We start from the raw sequence: 18,369 nt of genomic DNA, 5'->3' as shown, positions 1-18,369 counted from the left end.
CCCAACGCTTTTCTGCAGCCAACAACTAATTTCCTAAAGCATGGAAATGACATAATGTCATTAATATTAGGTTGGTATGTAACATTACTGTGTGGCTGAAGTTCCATCTATGATGTCTATGTGTGGCCGCTTGTGTTATTAGTGTAGGAGTTAAGTTGAATCCATGACATCATAAATAGAAGCTGAACTGCATGTGATGTAAGTGCAGTGTCTGTGACATCACAAGACGTCAAACACAAGCTCCTTCTTAAAACTGTTATTAGCAAAACAACAAGATTCTCACTAGATGTAAATGTGCAGTAAAATGATAAACACTAAGAATACACATAGGTAACATGGACTACTCTTCTGACACTGGCACCAAGAAGCTCAGAACGTGGCAAAAGCAGGGCAAGATGGAGAGTGGAGAACAGAGATCTTGTGCAGATGCTAAGGCCGTCATGGCCAGATCTTCCTCTCTTAAGTCATCAATTCAAGATCAAATGGTGGCATTGCAGCAAAAGATACAGCTGATAGAATATGACCACAAGGCATACCAGGAGAGCACTAGTCATACCATCAAGGAACGTGAGGAAACTATAAGGTTTCTTCAGCAAGAGAATAAGAAATTGAGCCAGAAATTAGTTCAGGAGAAGCAGATACAAGCAGACAGAGAGGCTAAGGCTAAGGAAGGAAAGGATGTCCTTCAGTTCAATGAGAGCAAGCTCCATGATACCATCAAACACTTTAACGCCTTATGTCACCAGGCACAAGTCCGCAGGAAATGCTTAGAGGAGATGGAGTTAATGCTCAAGCAGAAAGCTGCTGTGAGGAAGGATAACAGAAGTATCCAAGATTTACACATACAGCACCTTCTAGAAAATAAGCTGGGAGAGGCAAAAATTAAATTAAAGGATGTGAAACACATGAGCAGCGTGTATAGGAACATCATCACCCTTTTGAAGGAAGAAATTTTAATATTCCAACCCCAGATTGAACAACTGGAGACTGAAATCTTACTATTTGAAAATGAATTGAAAGACCTGAAAATGATGAACCACAATGTGGCAACATCACGTGATACTGCATTAGCAGAATATCAGCAACTGAAGAAGGAATATCGTAGTAAACGCAACAGCAAAGAACAGATCCTGCGTAATTTGAACCATCAGGCCAACGAGAAGCGGCACTTTAAGAAGAAGCAAGACAAATCTGGGGAAATAATTGAAGACCAAGCTCCTACTGACTATGATAACTCTCTGGCAGAAAAGGAGGAAGTAAGGGTCCGAACATATGAAGAAGCCACAGAAAAGATCAAGGAGGCTACGGGGGCAGTTAATGAATGGGAAGTCCTGCAGCGTTTCCGTAACCAAGAGGAGAAGCTGAAATATCTGGAGAAGGAGAAGTTAAAGGCTGAATCAGCTCTGGTGAGTTTTGTAAAAGTTTCTTATTGTTTGGTTTCTTTTTTAAACATGGCTTCTTCAGGACCAAGCAATTTATTGTCTGATTTTTCATCAATTGAATCAAATTTGTAGTCTAAAGACCCTGTCACACACAGAGATAAATCTGTGGCAGATCTGTGGTTGCAGTGAAATCATGGTCATATTGTTCCATTTGTACACAGCCACAAACCTGGCACTGATTGTCCACAATTTCACTGCAACCACAGATCTGCCACAGATTTTTCTCTGTGTGACAGCCAGGAGTGGGTGAATAATGCAGACGTGGTGCTCGTGTTACCATTATACTTTTCCTCTGATTATTCCACTCCTGGTTTTGGCTACAAATACTGAGGTAAAAAATACTGAACATGGCCTGAGACACATTAGTAAGATATAATTTTGCTACAATTTATCCCAGCATTTCCACACTCTGCTCTGACTGTGTACTATATAGGGTACATATATGATGCCGTCCTTGTTTGTCCACATGCAGGGAACAGAAAATCAGTGCCGGACAGGACTTATTGATATAAAACCTGCAATAGGCATCCTTCCACTAAATGTACAGGTGGCTAAATTGTGTATAAGGAGTTAAAGTGTCAAAAATGAAAGACATTACACATACAAGACATCAGGCACATAGCTGATTCCACAATGAATGGACTTTGGTACAAGACAACCAAAGTAAACTGTATTGGAGCTTTGTTATTTCACTGTTGCGGACAGTATATAATGCCCTTTTTTGGTACATCCCTCATAATATAGTTCTACCACTTTGGAATAAATTGTTACCCCTCTCTTCTACCCTAGAACATCAATAAATGAACACAACCATAGACAATCAATGTCAGTGTCATTACATGTACTGCTTAATTATGTATAACCAACAATGCCACTGGTTATTAGAAAAGTAGCCAGCCATTTCTTAAATGCTAATATAGTATCTGTTATCTCTCTCTTGTGGTAGGGCATTCCTCATTCTGACTACTCTAACTGTAAAGAAGCCTTACCTATTTAGATGTCAAAATCGCCTTAATTCCTCATAATGAATGTCCCCTGGTCCTTTGTTATGTCAATAGAAGAAATAAATCATGTGCCAATCCTTTGTACTGTCTACATATATTTTTACATGGAAATGAGACTTGCTTTCTAATATTCTTGAAAACAATAGTGTGCTTGGTTTTAACGTAAATTTTTTTGTTCACTAATTATTTACAATTTTATGGCCACTTATAAAATGTGCTCAAAGTGCTGCCCATTGTGTTGGATTGTCAATGCAACCCTCTTCTCCCACTTTTGACACAGTGATAGCAACACCACAGAGGAAATGCTAGCACAGGCTTCCAGTGTCCGTTGCTTCAGATGCTGCACATCTTGTATCTTCACAGCATAGCCTATTGCCTTCACATGACCCCAAAGATAAAAGTCTAAGGTGGTCAGATCGGGATACCTTGGTGGCCATTCAACTGGCCTACGATGACCAATCCACTTTCCAGGATACTGTTCATGTAGGAATGCTCGGACCTGACACCCATAATGTGATGGTCCACACTTCTTCTTTCCACTTTTCCAGATTTCTGTAGTATACTACTAATAGTTATCCTGTGGCCAGATTCTCCCGTGTGAGCTGTTGATCTCTGCAGCTCCTTCAGAGTGAACATGGGCTTATTGGTTGCTCCTCCAATTAGTGCTTTGCTTGCTTGGATGTCAGTTTAGGTGGATGGCCATGTGTTGGTAGGTTTTCAGTACCATACTCCTTCCATTTTGGATGATGGCTTGAAGAGTGCTACAAGATATTCTGAGCTTGGGTTATTTATTTATGACCTAAGCATGCTTTACTGTTCTACATCACTTTATCCCTGACCTGTTTGGTGTGTTCCTTGGTTTTCATGAGGCTGTTTGATCCTGATTGTTTTCAAACAAACCTCAGAAGCCTTCACAGAACAGCTGTAGTTATACACAAATTATACGTGGGTAGACTCAACTTACTAATTAGGTGACTTCTAGACGCAATACCTTACTCAAGATTTCAGACTACAGGGGGCTGAATACTAATGCATGTCACAATTTTCACATTTATTTTTTTAAATATTTAGAAAACCATGTATCACTTTCTTTACACTTTACAAATATATGTTAATAAGTTTTGGTATATCACATAAAATTCCAATAAAATACATTTACATTTGTAAGTGTAATGTGAAAAAAGTTCACGATGTATCAATACTCCTTCAAGGCACTATGTGTTACAAATTTTCCTTCTGCTTGATTGTGCTGCCATCCTCATAGACTGAACAGCTCTACTGTTCACAAAGTGGCTAATGATGGAGGAACATGTAACCAGGCCTTTCCAGAAGTCACCTAATTAGTAAATTTAGCCACCTGTGTGTAATTTATTATCAGCATAACTACAGCTGTCCTGTGAAGGACTCAGATGTTTATTTAAGAGCATTAGGGATAAAGTCAGTATAAAATCCAAGGAACACAACAGACAGGTCAGGGATACAGTCGTCAAGATAAGCAAAACAGGGATAGGTTATAAAAATAGCCCAAGCTCTGAACAATTGACGGAGCACTGTGCAATCCAACATGCAAAAATTAAAGGAGTATGTAACAACTGAAAACCGATCAAGACACTGCCGTCTACCTAAGCTAACATCCAAACCAAAGAGAGCCCTAATTAGAGAAGCAGCCAAGAGGCCCATGGTTATTCTGCAGGACCGGGAAGGATCGACAGCTCAGATGGAAGAATCTGTCCACAGGACAACTATCAGTGCTTTTCTCCACAAATCTGGCCTTTATGGAAAAGTGGCAAGAGGAAAGCCATTATTTTAAATAAGCCATAAAAAGTCTTGTTTGCAGTTTGCAAAAAGTCATATACGGGGCAGTTAGAATGTGACAGAAGTTGCCCCATTCAGATCAGGAGTATGTTAGGAGACCGTAGTACCCTGAGGAAACTTACACAAACATTGGGAGAACATACAAAAGATGCAGATGTGGTCCTTATGTGGGCGTCACACGGTATGATCTATCGTTCGATCGCACGAGCGATCATACCCGCCCCTGTCGTTTGTGCGTCACAGACAATTAGTTGCCCGTGGCGCACAAAGTCGTTAAACCGCGGTCACACGTACTTACCTGCTGAGCGACGTCGCTGTGGGTGGCAAACATCCACTTCCTGAAGGGGGTAGGACGTTCGGCGTCACAGCGACGTCACACAGCGGCCGGCCAATAGAAGCGGAGGGGCGGAGATGAGCAGGACGTAAACATCCCACCCACCTCCTTCCTTCCACATAGCCGACGGGAGCCGAGCCGCGGGACGCAGGTAAGCTGTGTTCATTGTTCCCGGGGTGTCACACAGAGCGATGTGTGCTACCCTGGGTACGATGAACCGGCGCAAAGAAAAATAAACGACTTTTTAAAAATGAACGACGTGTCAACGATACACGATTTGTAACCGATTTGCGAACGTTCACTCAGAGGTGTCACACGAAACGGCATCGCAAACGATGCCGCATGTGCGTCACGAAAACCGTGACCCTGACGACATATCGCAAGATAGATCGTCTCGTGTGACACCCGCATTAGTGGGATCTGAACTCCGAGGCCCCTGTGCTGCAAAGCAACAGTGTTAACCACTGACCAATCAATTTTTATATTACAAAATATAATGTATTTATTTACAACTTATATCACTTAGTTATCTTACATTCATATTTTATTTCTATAACAGTGTGACGTGAAAGACAAACAAGAGAAAATTGCTCATCTTCTCAAGGAAATAAAGTATTCAAGACAAGCAAGGCTGCAAACCAAACTTTCTAACAATCAAAAGACCTTAGAAGATCTGCAAGCTAGACTGCAACTAGAATCAAAAGATCAGGAAAATTTTAAGATGGAGTTTGAAAAAATTCATGAAGTCCTAAATAAAGCAACATCTGAAGTAAAGCGCTTAGAAATAAAACTACAGTTCATTAAAGGATCATGGGCCAATTTTCCTGTAAAGGATCTTTTTCTAAACCTCCCGGTCTTGGATATCTTAGCCAACATGGGACAGAAATTGCAGAACCTGCAGACACATTTAGAAGGACAAGATGCTGAGGAAATCTTCAGAGAGATGGAGGAAGAGGAGTTTGTAGATATCATAGAGCGCAATCTCACAGCAAACAACTTGCGTATTTCACTGCTGTCGCCAGCTAAACTGGATGAATCCGAAGATGAAGCCATTGGAGAGGACTGTTATCTGGTGACAAGAGAAAATATAAAGACGATTTCAGAGCAAATCACTATTTCCAAAAGAAAGGCCAATATATGGTGCGAGAAGTGGGGGTTAAGTAATATTACATATGACTGACCTGCTTCTGAATTCTTTAATTGCTCCATAATAAAATTACATCTATAATCCTCCATTAACATTTTACATTTTCTCTAAAAGATTATTATGAAACATTGTAGTAACTAATGTTCATTTGAAATCACTTTTGCTACTTTCACAGTAGTTTGATAAGTATTTTGCATGTATCAAAACCATTACACGTTTTCTCCATGTAAATTTCACTTCAGGCTTTCTTTACAAATATGGATGTAAAATAGTATTACGGCATGTCAAAATGGCTTTAGAGCTACAACAAACCTTAAAAAAAAAACTTAAAGGGAACCTGTCAGGTGTAATATGCACCCAGACCCATGAGCAGTTCTGGATGCATATTGCTAATCCCTGCCTAACCGTCCCTGTATCTAGTAGCATAGATAAAGAGATCTTTAGAAAAAGTGTTTCTAAAGATCCGTTATGATATGCTAATGAGCGCAGGGACTAGTCGCAAGGACGTTAGTTCTTGCGCTCATTCCGCCCTCTTAGCACATTAACAGGGGAGTACTAACATGCTATTCAATGCCCACTGCCCAGCGTCATCATCGGCAGTGATGCGCATACCTGTGTCCATTGCACTGCTTCAGAATGCCGGGCATAGGTTCAGTGTGCATGATCAGAAGTCCCCGGCATTTCCGGTCATAGAAGTCTGGCGATCATGCGCACTGAGCCAAAATCCAGCGTCATGTGCGGTGGCAGCAGAGGTGAGAGCGATCATGCCGCTGACTCTGCACATTCTTTAGAATGCTAGCATGTCCACAGAGGCGTGCTTACATGCTAAGAGGGTAGACTAGCCAAGGGAAGTAACGACCTTGCAATTAGACACTGGCCTCATTAGCATATAATGAAGGATGTTAAGAAATACTTTTCCTAAAGATCTCTTTATGTGTGCAACTATAGTCTGCCATGGGTAAGCAGGGATTAGCAATATGTACCCAGAAATGCTCGTGGTTCTGGGTGCATATTGTACCTGGCAGATTCCCTTAGGCTATGTGCGCACGTTGCGTAAATACATGCAGTTACGCTGCGCTTTGTAGCGCAGCGTAACTGCATGCGTCCTGCGTCCCCTGCACAGTCTATGGAGATTGTGCAGGGGCCGTGCGCACGTGGCGTCTCAGAGCGCAGCGCTTCGGCTACTGCCGAAGCGCTGCGCAAAAAGAAGTGACATGTCACTTCTTTCCTGCGCTTTGCCGGCAGCTCCTGCTCTGTCTATGGCAGGAGCTGCAGGCAGAGCGCATGGAATCGGCGCTCACTACGGACATTTCTGCAGCGATCTAAAGCGCACATGTGCTCTTCAGATCGCTGCAGAAATTTCTGCAGGCTAGTACGCAACGTGCGCACATAGCCTAAAAGCAAGCTTTAATGGAAGTGCTCTCAGTGACCTACTGTGTTCAACAGTGTGCATTAGCATGATATGGGTACTCAGACCAGTATTTTGGGAAAGGATGAGTGGTTTAGATACATGGAACGTGATGGAGTTTGATTAGCTGTACTATGCTGTGCTTTGATGACCGGAAACAGGTAATTAGTAGTGATGGGAGAATAGTACCTTGTATTCGGAATATTCGTAGCAAATCACAAAGTACTATTCCGGTATTCGTCACAAATAATGAACCGAATGCAGGTCAATGGGGTACCCGACCATATGTTTGAGAAATCTTCATGAAAAGTTCTTGGGTTCCCCATTGACTTGCCTTAGATTCATTATTCATTATACCAGTATAGTAATTTGAGATTTGTTATGAATAATCTGAACCCGAATAGTTACTATTCTACCATCATTAGTAAATAGTGAAACTCCAAATCAATAATTACACCTAGAATAGGTGAGTTTTCTATGTTTGTTTCTTTTTATTTAATTTTTGTTAAGTTTATAAGAAACTATGTCCGAGCACTGCAGAAAATTTGTTCACAAAAAAACTTCACTTATTAGCAGAAAAACACATTTTGTGCCAGAAAATGTAACAAAAAAAATGCAGGCTTTTTTTGCACTATTTTCATGTATTTTTTTAAGTGAAATCAATGGCTGGAAGGGCTAATAAAAAAAAAAAAACAAGACAAAAACACACAAAGAATTGATTTGCTGCAGTTGTTTTGTCAACCCAAAACTGCAGGCAAAAGAAAAGTAACGTGTCCACAGCATTTCTCAATTCTTATAGACTTTGCTGGGAGAAGGGGAACACATGCAGTTTTGGGCAAAAATCTGCAACAGAAACGCAGCAAAAATGCAGCGTGCGCACACAGCCTACAAGTCCACACATGGCATTGCTGAGTTTTTTTGCTGCAGCCAAAACATTCACTCTTGGCAGTAAAAAAACACTGCATACAAAAAAAAAAATATCGCAAAAAGCTGCATTTTTGTTGTTTTTCTGGCGGATTACATTTGTGATTTGTATACACTACATGTTAATAAAGTTAGTTTTACTCACCAAAAATGGTGCAAAAATGAAGCAGAAATGAATTCACCTAGAGTTTTCTAAAAAAAAATGTTGCAAAATCTCTGAAATAATTGACATTGTACAGATTTTCCAAAATGCTGAAACTGCTCAAATTCAAGAAAAAAAATAGCTGCACAGGCTGAGATGTTTGAACTCTTATAGTTTTTGCTGGTACCATAAAATGCAGATGCTTTTCTACTGAAAAAAACACAACTAAAAAACCCTGCAAAAACGGCATGTGTGAACATAGCCTAAGACAATTGTATTTATTTTATTTGTGCATTTGTAGAAAAGAAAGTATAATAAATATTTTCTGATATTTTTACAGAAATATGCAGCAAAATGCTTCCCTCTCATTGACCTGTCAAGCTGCGGCAACTATAGTAACTTGAAAAATGATTCTTACCTTGTGAACTTGAATGTATCTTGACAGACTTTATTACATCCCAATTATTTGTAGCTTTGTAATAACTCAGTCAGAAGTTCTCTATAGCTTGGGGCTTTATGGTGGCCAAGGAAGTCCAGTATTACATGTTATATATAATTATTGTTTCTGCAAAGAAAGTCCACGAAGGATATTCATGGTTATATTTTGCAGACTTTGGGGAATCAATGCCCTTCATATTCCACAGTTAAGAACTGAGTTGCCAAATTTAAAACGGGCCACTTCAGCACCAATGATGTGGAACGTCCTGGACAACCGAGAGTGGTTGAGGTTCCGGAGATCGTCGGTGCTGTGCACAACCTCGTACTGGAGAATAGACGAATTTCAGCTAAAGCAATAGCAGACATCATGGAGATTTCCCGTGAACATGTTTGTGTCATTATCCATTAACATTTGGACATGAGGAAGCTATCTGCAAAGTGGGTCCCTAAATGTTTGACAACATATCAGAGAAGCATGCGAGTGAAAACTTCCCGGTCCATTTGTCAATGATTCTGGAGTGACAAGAACTTCCTGGATCAACTGGTCACTATGGATGAGACATGGATTTATTTGTATGACCCTGAAAACAAAGAGCGGTCAAAAGAGTGGAGGCACACTCCTTGTCCAAAGAAGTTCAGGGTGCAAAAATCAGCCACTAAGGTGATTGTCGTCTATGTTCTGGGATAAGGAGGGTATGCTGCTAGTGGACTACTTTCAAAAGGGTTCCACCATCAATGCAAGGTATTACATTGAACTTCTGGACCAATTGAAGGCAGCTCTGAAAGCCAAAAGGCGTGGCAATCTGTCCAAAGGAATCTTGTTCCTGCAAGACATTGCCTCTGCTCACACTGCACAAGCAACCACGGCAAAACTGGCAGAGCTGTGCTTCCAGCTGGTTGACCACCCACCTTATTCACCAAATCTAGATCCCTCCAACTATCATCTGTTTCCAAACCTGAAGAAACACCTCAACGGTACCAAATTTCCCACCATTTCTGATGCCATGGCTGCTACGGCTGCCTGGTATGAGACACAACTAAAATCCTTCTTTTTGCTAGGCTTACAGAACTTGGAATATCGATGTAAGAAGTGTGTTGTCATCAGTGGAGAGTATTTGGAATAAATGTAAAGTTTCCTCATCCAATCTCATTTCTTTCTGAATAAAGCCAAAGACTTATCAGCAGCCTCTCATATACTTGATCTTGTTTCTATGTCAAAGGTTTTCTTCTGCCATTCCATGACGAGTGAAGACCATTTCTTGCCAGCCAGACCTCTACAGCTGATTGCTCTGATAGACATCTTCCTATTTATAAGGAAAGTAAGCATGACTTACTTTTTATATGCTGCAAAATACTATATGATATACTATTCTATATACTAAGATTCCGAGACCAACCAAAGTCCTCAACATTGAAAAATATAGACAGATTCTTATTCACCATGTAATACTATCAGGAAGGCATCTGACTGGCTCCAAATATATTCTGCAGAAGGACACTAAACCCAGACATAAAGCCTATGTCAGTAAGTACTATTTTCAACTTAAAAGGAACAAGGAGTTCTGGAAATGATCATAAGGCCTCCACTGAGCTGAGCTCAATATCTGGGATTACATGAGGAAACAGAAGGATTTGCGGTAGACTACATCCACAGAAGATCTGAGGTTAGATCTTCAAGATGTTTGGAACATAAAGAATTGATGTTTTGTCTCTGGTATGAAAACAACCAAATATTGATCTGATTTAGATCTTTGTTAATTGATAAAAATAAATTATTTACATTTCTATTTTTAAAAGTATTCTTGCTTTAAAGCATTTTTTTCCACACATGCCTAAAACCTTTGCTTAGTAATATAAATGCAGTTGAAGTAATTTTCTCCCAATTCTGGACATTTATTCCTAGTTTACACATTCCCTCAAAAATAAATTACAGGAACAATCAAGGCCCAATTAAAATATAACCTTTATTTTATATTAAATGGTAAAAATAGACTACAATGCATATTAACTGGGGCATCAGTCAATGATAATTGAAATGACAATGATGCTTTTCCTGTTCTCACTGATTAGATAGATGTCCCCAGATAACTATAAAACTTATGATGTATTTAGGGGATTGCAACTACAGTATATGAACGACACAATCAATTCTGTTCTGTCTGCATTTCACTTCCTTTTTCATCAATTACTCAAAGCAGTACTGCCACTAAGAACTGACTAACACACACAATTAAATGAAAATATCGCTACTCCCATAAACATTAGTCCCTAAGTTTGGTCATCTATCGTCTCTACGGGTTTCTCTAACCCCTGTAGCAGGGCAGTTTATCAGGACATGTCACAAATAGACTTTAGCTGATAGATTCATTCAGTAATTAATACAATGGTTAGACCTCATTCGCATAGGAGTAGCTGTCCATTTACTGTAACTCCCCTTCATGAGTAGTGAGCCGTAAAACATGGCACACTATTTCATGTACTTTATATAATGATTAAACTCCATAATTATTTATGCACCAATTCACAAGTTCTTGAGTGGATACACATGGGATATTGACCTAGGTAGTCAAAGATGCTTATTACATTCTTAAATACCCATAGTAATTAGTTGTACATAAAATATGGTGTATAAGGAGCATAGAAGAAACAATTCACTGGTAATATGTGTCCTTCCTATTTTTATCTCACCTTATTTCAGAAGCACACCAGTCCCAAGCCTCCTCGGGTCCTGCTTGCCAGCGTTTGTTCACTCCTGGTTGACTGATAATTTGGACTCTGGCATTGAAGCCAGTGATCCAGACAACTTTAGAGCAGCACTCAATAGCCTATGAGAGCTGCACAAACTCAAACACTTCATCATGAGGGGACGGTGATAGAAGCTGTGTAAGTGACACCAGCATGATGATTCATTTGAGGGCCATGTTAGAAGCTGTGAGGAGCCACTGGTGTCACTCACTGCTTCTATTTCCACTTCCTGTCGACATCTTTTTTCACAGTTTGTAGATGCGGCAGCAGAGATAGAAGCAGAGTTTATGTAGTGCACTCACCTCTCCACAGATTTTATCAGCGCCGTTGAACCAGAACATGTTCAGAGGTTGGAAAACCTGTAGTAAGTAAATGCTGCGCTGTCCCCTGAAGATGTAGTGTTCCAGGAGAAACAAAAGATGTTGATAGGAAGTGAGTGCAGCCCCAGCATTCTGGAATGACCCATTTGAGACTTGAATGAAATATCAAAAGAAGTAAAGTAAAAAGAACCCTCTTGTGTGAATAGCTTGATAAGGAGAAGTGTAAGCTATTTTATAATAAAGCTAATCACAAAAGGGTGTAAAGATAGTAATTTAGAAAGAATAATTTAGGTACTGGACCAAACCTTTAAGAAATCGGTATTCTTGAGAGTGGAGGGGATTTATAATGGGAGGTAAATTGCAAAGTTTCTTGTTTTACAAGTGCTTTGTAACCCATTAAAGATCTTGGGAATAACCCTATAGCATATTTATTAATGACCTTGTAGGGGGCATAGAGAGTACAATTTCAATGTTTGCAGATGATACTAAACTCTGCAGGGTAATCAACACAGAGCAGCGTAATTTAATATTACAGAAGAATTTATGTAAGATAAGATAGAGGTTTGGGCTGAGAAATGGCAATTTAAGTGTAATGCTGATAAATGTAAGGGCATGCACTTGGGCAGTGGAAATAAAATGGATAATTATGTACTAAATTATAAAACATTGGGTAAAACAGACTTGTGTGTATGGGTGGACGGTATACTCAATTTTACTGAGCTGCCAAGGCAAAAAAAATAATGTGATATATTAACAGAGACAAAGGTGCTCATGACAAGAACATAGTTTTACATTTATACAAGTCACTAGTGCGACTACACTTAGAATACTGTGTACAATTTTTGTCTCCTGTGTATAAGAACATAGCTGAACTAGAGCGGGTGCAGAGAAGGGCAACCAAAGCTATTAATGAAATGGATGGACTACAATACCAAGCAAGGTTACTAAACTTGGGGTTACTCAGTTTGGAAAAATGAAGGCTTACAGGTGATATTATTACAAGGTGCAAATATAGGAGGAGACAGTACATGGCTCTCTCTAATGATCTCTTTACACTCAAGCTTGCACAGAAGACAAGAGGGCATCTTCTTCGTCTAGAAGAAAGAAGGTTTAATCGTTATCACAGATGCATATTCTTTACTGTAAGAGCAGTGAGACTATGGAACTTTCTGCCACATGATGGTTTAATGATTGATTCACTACTAAAATTCAAGATGGGCCCGGATACCTTTCTTTAAAAATATAATATAACTTGTTCAACAAATTAGAATATAGGTTAAACTCCATGGACTTAAGACTAGCTTCAACCTTAAAAACTATAAAACTATTAAATCAATGTGCATTTACTTTTGCATTCTATTCTCTGCACTTACCAGATTCATTTTTTTCCTAAGTAAATAATTTGTTGCAATACTAGGTTCAGAAACACATTGTAACTGAGTGTTAAAATGGAGACGAGAACTGTCTGAGGACTTGATAACCAAAATTGTTGAAAATATCAACAATCTAAAACTGTTACTAGCTGGTTGGAGAACTACAAGTCCCAGTCACAGAAGGTGAGGGCTGCAGAGCGGGCGAGTATGGATGTTAAGTCCAAGGGTGCAGTTAAGTCCATAGTTTAAGCACAATATAATAGTTTGACACAAGGGCATCATTTGGTGTTTTCCTTATCTATTTTTTCATAGTTGTTTTGCTATTTTCTGTACTGTTTATCCCCATTTAATAGATGCTCCATAGAGAATGTTAGCAGGTGTGTATCTTGTGATATGTACTCATGCCTTGAACAGCTGTTTGAGGGTGAATATGTCTGCACTCGATGCCAGCGAGTTACATATTTGGAAGCCCAGGTAACTGATCTAAATATGCAACTTGCAACACTCAGGAGCATTGCAAACCTGGGAAGGAGTTTAGAGCTCACTGAGTGGCTCTGGCTGAGGCCAGTACTATGGAGGAGAGTGGAGGTGGGGAAGGTCAGAACCCAGAGGTAGGTAGATGGGTAACAAATAGAAGAATGGTAGGGGAAAACGTGTCAGGGAGCCTAGTCCTGAACTGGCAAAACCTAGTAAATATGCTTTTCTGGCTGATATGGCATCTTACTGGCATTGGACATACTGGGTACATCCTGCCTCATGTCGGGATACTCACTGCCAGCTGCCGTGGGCAGCCAGCGGTGAGTTCTGCACAGGTCAACTGATTTGAACATCTGGCATGTGTGACTATCCACTCTCTCCACTCGTGCCTATTAACATATTGCACCACACTGTTAAAAATTTGTGTACATTGCAGCCGCGGTAAGCACTCATTCACCCGGCTCCATCGGAAGTCACGTAATGTGATCACATGGATCCGATGGTTGCCATGGTAGCACAGGGTCATGTGATGACTCTTTTAGCTATCATGAGTCAGTTCCTCTTACAGCCAGCAGAGGGCCGTGTGTGAGAGGAAAGCAGCTTTTCTGCAGATCAGGGCGATGCTGCTCTGATCTACAGAAATAAATGAGCGATCAGACAGCTGACCCTTATAGTCCCCTAGAGGGACTTATAAAAAAAATTAAAAAGTTTAAAAAATTTAAAAAAAAAACTAACACTTCAAATCACCCCCCATTCGCCCCAATGAAAATGAAAGGGTTCAAAAAAGAAAAAATATACACATATTTGGTATTGCCGCGTTCAGAAATGCCCGATTTATCAAAATATAAATAAAATCAATTAATCTGATTGGTAAACTGTGTAACGACCAAAAAATTTAAAACGCCAAATTAACGTTTTTTGGTCACCGCAAAGTATGCGAAAAATGCACTAACAGGTGATCAAAACATAGCATCTGCGCAAAAATGGTACTGTTAAAAATGTTAGCTCGAGACAAAAAATAATCCATCACTGAGCCGTAGATATCAAAAAATGAGAACGGTATGGTTTTCAGAAAATGGCACAAAAAGTGCGCCACTTTTTTTTGAAAAACGTCTGAATTTTTTGTACCCCTTACATAACAGTAACCCTATACATGAATGGTGTCTACAAATTTGTACTGACCTGAGGCATCACACGACCAGACACATCAGTTTTACCATAAGGTGAACACGGTGAAAAAATATTCCAAAAACAATCATGCAATCGCACTTATTTTTGCGCACTTGGAATTGTTTTGCCATTTTCTAGTACATTATATGGTAAAACTTATGGTTTTATTAAAAAGTACAACTTGTCTCGCAAAAAATAAATCAATATATGGCAAGATTGATGGAAAAATAAAAATGTTACGGCTTTTGGAAGAAGGGGAGCAAAAAAAGAAAAGGGAAAATCGCCCGGGGGTGAAGGGGTTGGGAATGCAATCCCAGGACTATGATCACTACAGCAGGACGTTGCTCCTAGCAACCACAAAAATGACTGCTGTAGGAAGGATAGAATTTCAAAGGAAAGGCCAGACAAATGTTGATGGTAGGAGACTCTATAATTAGACGGACAGGCAGGGTCATCTGCCACCGAATGCCGAACAGTGTTGTTTGCCAGGTGCTTGGATTCGGCAGAAATAAGTGGCTTCGAAATTGGTGCAGGAAGGAAGGAAGGGTTGGGGTTCATGGAGAACTGGGCTGACTTCTTTGTCAGGTACAGGCTCTATGGTAGGGACGGGCTGCACCTCAATGGTGAGGGTGCAGCTGTGCGGGGGGGGGGGGAATGGTTAGATGGATGGAACAGATTTTAAACTTGGATCTGTGGGGAGAGAGGGTAGTGGAGCAAAAAAGGGGAAAGAGTAGAAAAAGAGAGCAGTAGGGGCCAAGGAGGGTTTACGGGGCTGGGACAAGCAAGGAGAGTAGGGAGGCGAGGAGTAAGAAATGTGTTAATAGTATTAAATGTCTACTGGCAAATGCAAGAAGTCTTGTAAACAAAATGAATCAACTGGAGACTCTTATGTCAGCCACGGATTACGATGTCATGGGCATTACAGAAGCCTGGTTGGACAAAATCCATGACTGGGTGACAAATATAGAGGGTTACAGTACATTCAGAAGGGACAGGTAAGACAAAAAAGAAGGAGGGGTGCGTATATTTGTTAAATCTTTCATAAGACCTGTGCTCAATGACAACATTGGGGGGGAGCTGTGATCATTGATCATGTAGAGTCAGTATGGGTAAATGTACATGAGGAGGGCAAATGCTAATTGGAGTTTGCTATAAGGTTCCTAACATATTTGAACAGGTAGAGGATGAAATGCTGAAACATATTAAGAGGGTAGCAAATAATAATTAAAACTAGGTTCTTATTATGGGGGATTTCAACTATCCAGACATTCAGTGGGACACAGATTCTTCTGGTTGTGATAAAAGCTGCAAGTTTTTATCTACAATTCAAGACCATTACCTCTCTCAGATGGTAGATGACCCGACGAGGGGAGATAATTTGCTAGATCTGGTCCTGTCAAATAGACTAGATATAATTTCAGATCTACAGGTCCGGGAGCACTTGGGCACCAGCGATCATAATATGGTAAGTTTCAATGTCATATTAAATAAAACTTTTCAAAGGGGAAATGCAAAAACCTGGAATTTTAGGAAAGCTGATTTCAACTAATTAAGGGAAGAGCTTAATTGTGCAGATTGGGACAATGTTATGGTAACTGGGGATACTGAACACATAAACTTAAAAAGTTTAAGGATATGCTACTAGAGTCCTGTAAAAACTTATACCCTCTGGTAATAAAATGTCCAGGAATAAAAATAAACCACTATGGATAAATAAGACTGTACAAAGTATAATAAAACAAAAAAACAAAGGTCATTCAAAATATTGAAAGCTGACAATATTTATAAATACACGTGTGGTCAGTACAAAGGACTAGCACATGACTTATTCCTTCCGAAGACAATAATAAGGATTAAGAGGTAGTCGCTGTGGGTGAAAGAAAGGCGATTCCGGCAGATAAACAGGAATGTTTTTTTTACACTTAGAGCAGTGGAATGCCCTACTGCAAGAGGTAGTAAGGGCTAACACTATAACAGCTTTTAAAAAAGGGCTGGATGATTTCCTTAGTACATGTAATATTGCCAGTTATAAATGATGTAATGATAAAAATGTATAAGTGGTGGAGGAAGGTTAAACTAGATGGACCTATATCTTTTTTTCAATGTAGCTATGTAACAGGTACATCTCAAGAGATCTTGATGTTCCTTTGTCCACAGTGCGCAACATAATCAAGATGTTTACAATCCATGGCACTGTAGCTAATCTCCCAAAACATGGACAGCAGAGAAAATTGATGAAAGATTGCAACACAAGAAAGTCTGGATGATGGATAAGCAGCAAAAATAGTGCCCCAAAGACATTCAAACTGCCCTGCAGACTCAGGGTGCATCAGTGTCAGCGAGAACAATCCATCGAAATTTGAATGAAAGAAACGCTATGTAGGAGACCCAGGAGGACCCCACTGATGGCAGAGACAAAAAAAAGCTACACAACAGTTTGCCAAAATGTATGTGAGTAAGCCACAATCCTTCTGAGAAAGCATCTTGTGGCCAGATGAGCTCAAGATAGAGCTTTTTTGTTAGAGCACATCACTCTATTGTTTATCGAAAATGGAATGAGGCCTACAAAGAACAGAACACAGTACCTACAGTTAAATATGGTGGAGGTTCAAAGATGTTTTGGAGTTATTTTGCTGCCTCTGGCACTGGGTGCCTTGACTGAGTGCAAGTCATCATGGAATCTGAAGGATTTTGGGTCGCAATTTAGTTCCCAGTGTGAGAAAGTTGGGTTTGCGTCCTAGTTCATGTGTCTTCCAGCAGGACAATGACCCCAAACATACTTCTTGAATGGATAGAAAAAAAGTGCTGCATCGTTCTGAATTGACCAGCAATGAGTCTGCATCTAAATCCCACTGAACAACTGTGGATAGATCTTAAAATTGAGTTTGGGAGAAGGCACCCTTCAAATATGAGAGACCTGGAGCAGTTTTCAACTGAAGAATTGTCCAAAATTTGAGATGAAAAATATAAGACACTTATTAATAGTTATAGGAAGCGATTCATAACTCTTATTTATTCGAAAGCGTGTGAACCAAATATTAAGTTGAAGGTGCCAACAATTTTGTCATGCCTATTTATGTGTAAAATTATTTACTGCACATTTGGTGCTGGCTTTTTGTTTTTTCTTCATTGAATTGGTTGGTGGTTGACCTCCACCTTGCTATGCACCCCAATTTGGGATGTATTCCATCTGTCTGGATTTTGGCGGTTGGTGACTGTTCACATTAAGTCATCAGGCTTTGTCCACAGGCTATTTACTTCATGCAGCATTTGCTTGGACCTGTCCCGCCCACAGCCATGAGTCAGTCATGGGTACGGGATTGAAATAGACCAGGTGAGTGCTGCTAAGAGCAGTTCTACTATTCATATGTGAGGCCGTATGGCACATTTTATAAAAATATTTTAGTGTAGGACTGCTTCAAATGAGATTTGCCGTGACGTGGCGAAGCAGCTCAAGAAATTGCAATTTTTTGCCAAAAATCTCAAAATTTTTAAAATAAGTACAGTTTGGAATGTTTAGTGCTGTAGTGCACATTTGGTGCTGGCTTTTTGTTTTTTCTTCATTGAATTGGTCGGTGGTTGACCTCCACCTTGCTATGCACCCCAATTTGGGATGTATTCCATCTGTCT

The 18,369-nt window shown here is 39.9% G+C and overlaps 1 protein-coding gene across 1 annotated transcript; it reads left to right on the top strand.

Moving 5' to 3' along the window:
- Window positions 1-243: 243 nt before the first annotated feature.
- On the top strand, window positions 244-5,823 carry LOC142291110 (outer dynein arm-docking complex subunit 3-like). The gene is made up of 2 exons (XM_075335377.1): window positions 244-1,406; window positions 5,155-5,823. Exons 1-2 carry the CDS (start codon window positions 336-338, stop codon window positions 5,773-5,775), a joined length of 1,692 nt encoding a protein of 563 aa, XP_075191492.1. The 5' UTR covers window positions 244-335; the 3' UTR covers window positions 5,776-5,823.
- Window positions 5,824-18,369: the final 12,546 nt, after the last annotated feature.

The sequence above is a fragment of the Anomaloglossus baeobatrachus genome, chromosome 1, assembly GCF_048569485.1.
Source record: "Anomaloglossus baeobatrachus isolate aAnoBae1 chromosome 1, aAnoBae1.hap1, whole genome shotgun sequence".
In the NCBI taxonomy this organism is placed as follows: Eukaryota; Metazoa; Chordata; class Amphibia; order Anura; family Aromobatidae; genus Anomaloglossus; species Anomaloglossus baeobatrachus.
Note: the sequence above shows the minus strand (reverse complement) of the source record. Positions and strands in the feature narration are given on the sequence as shown.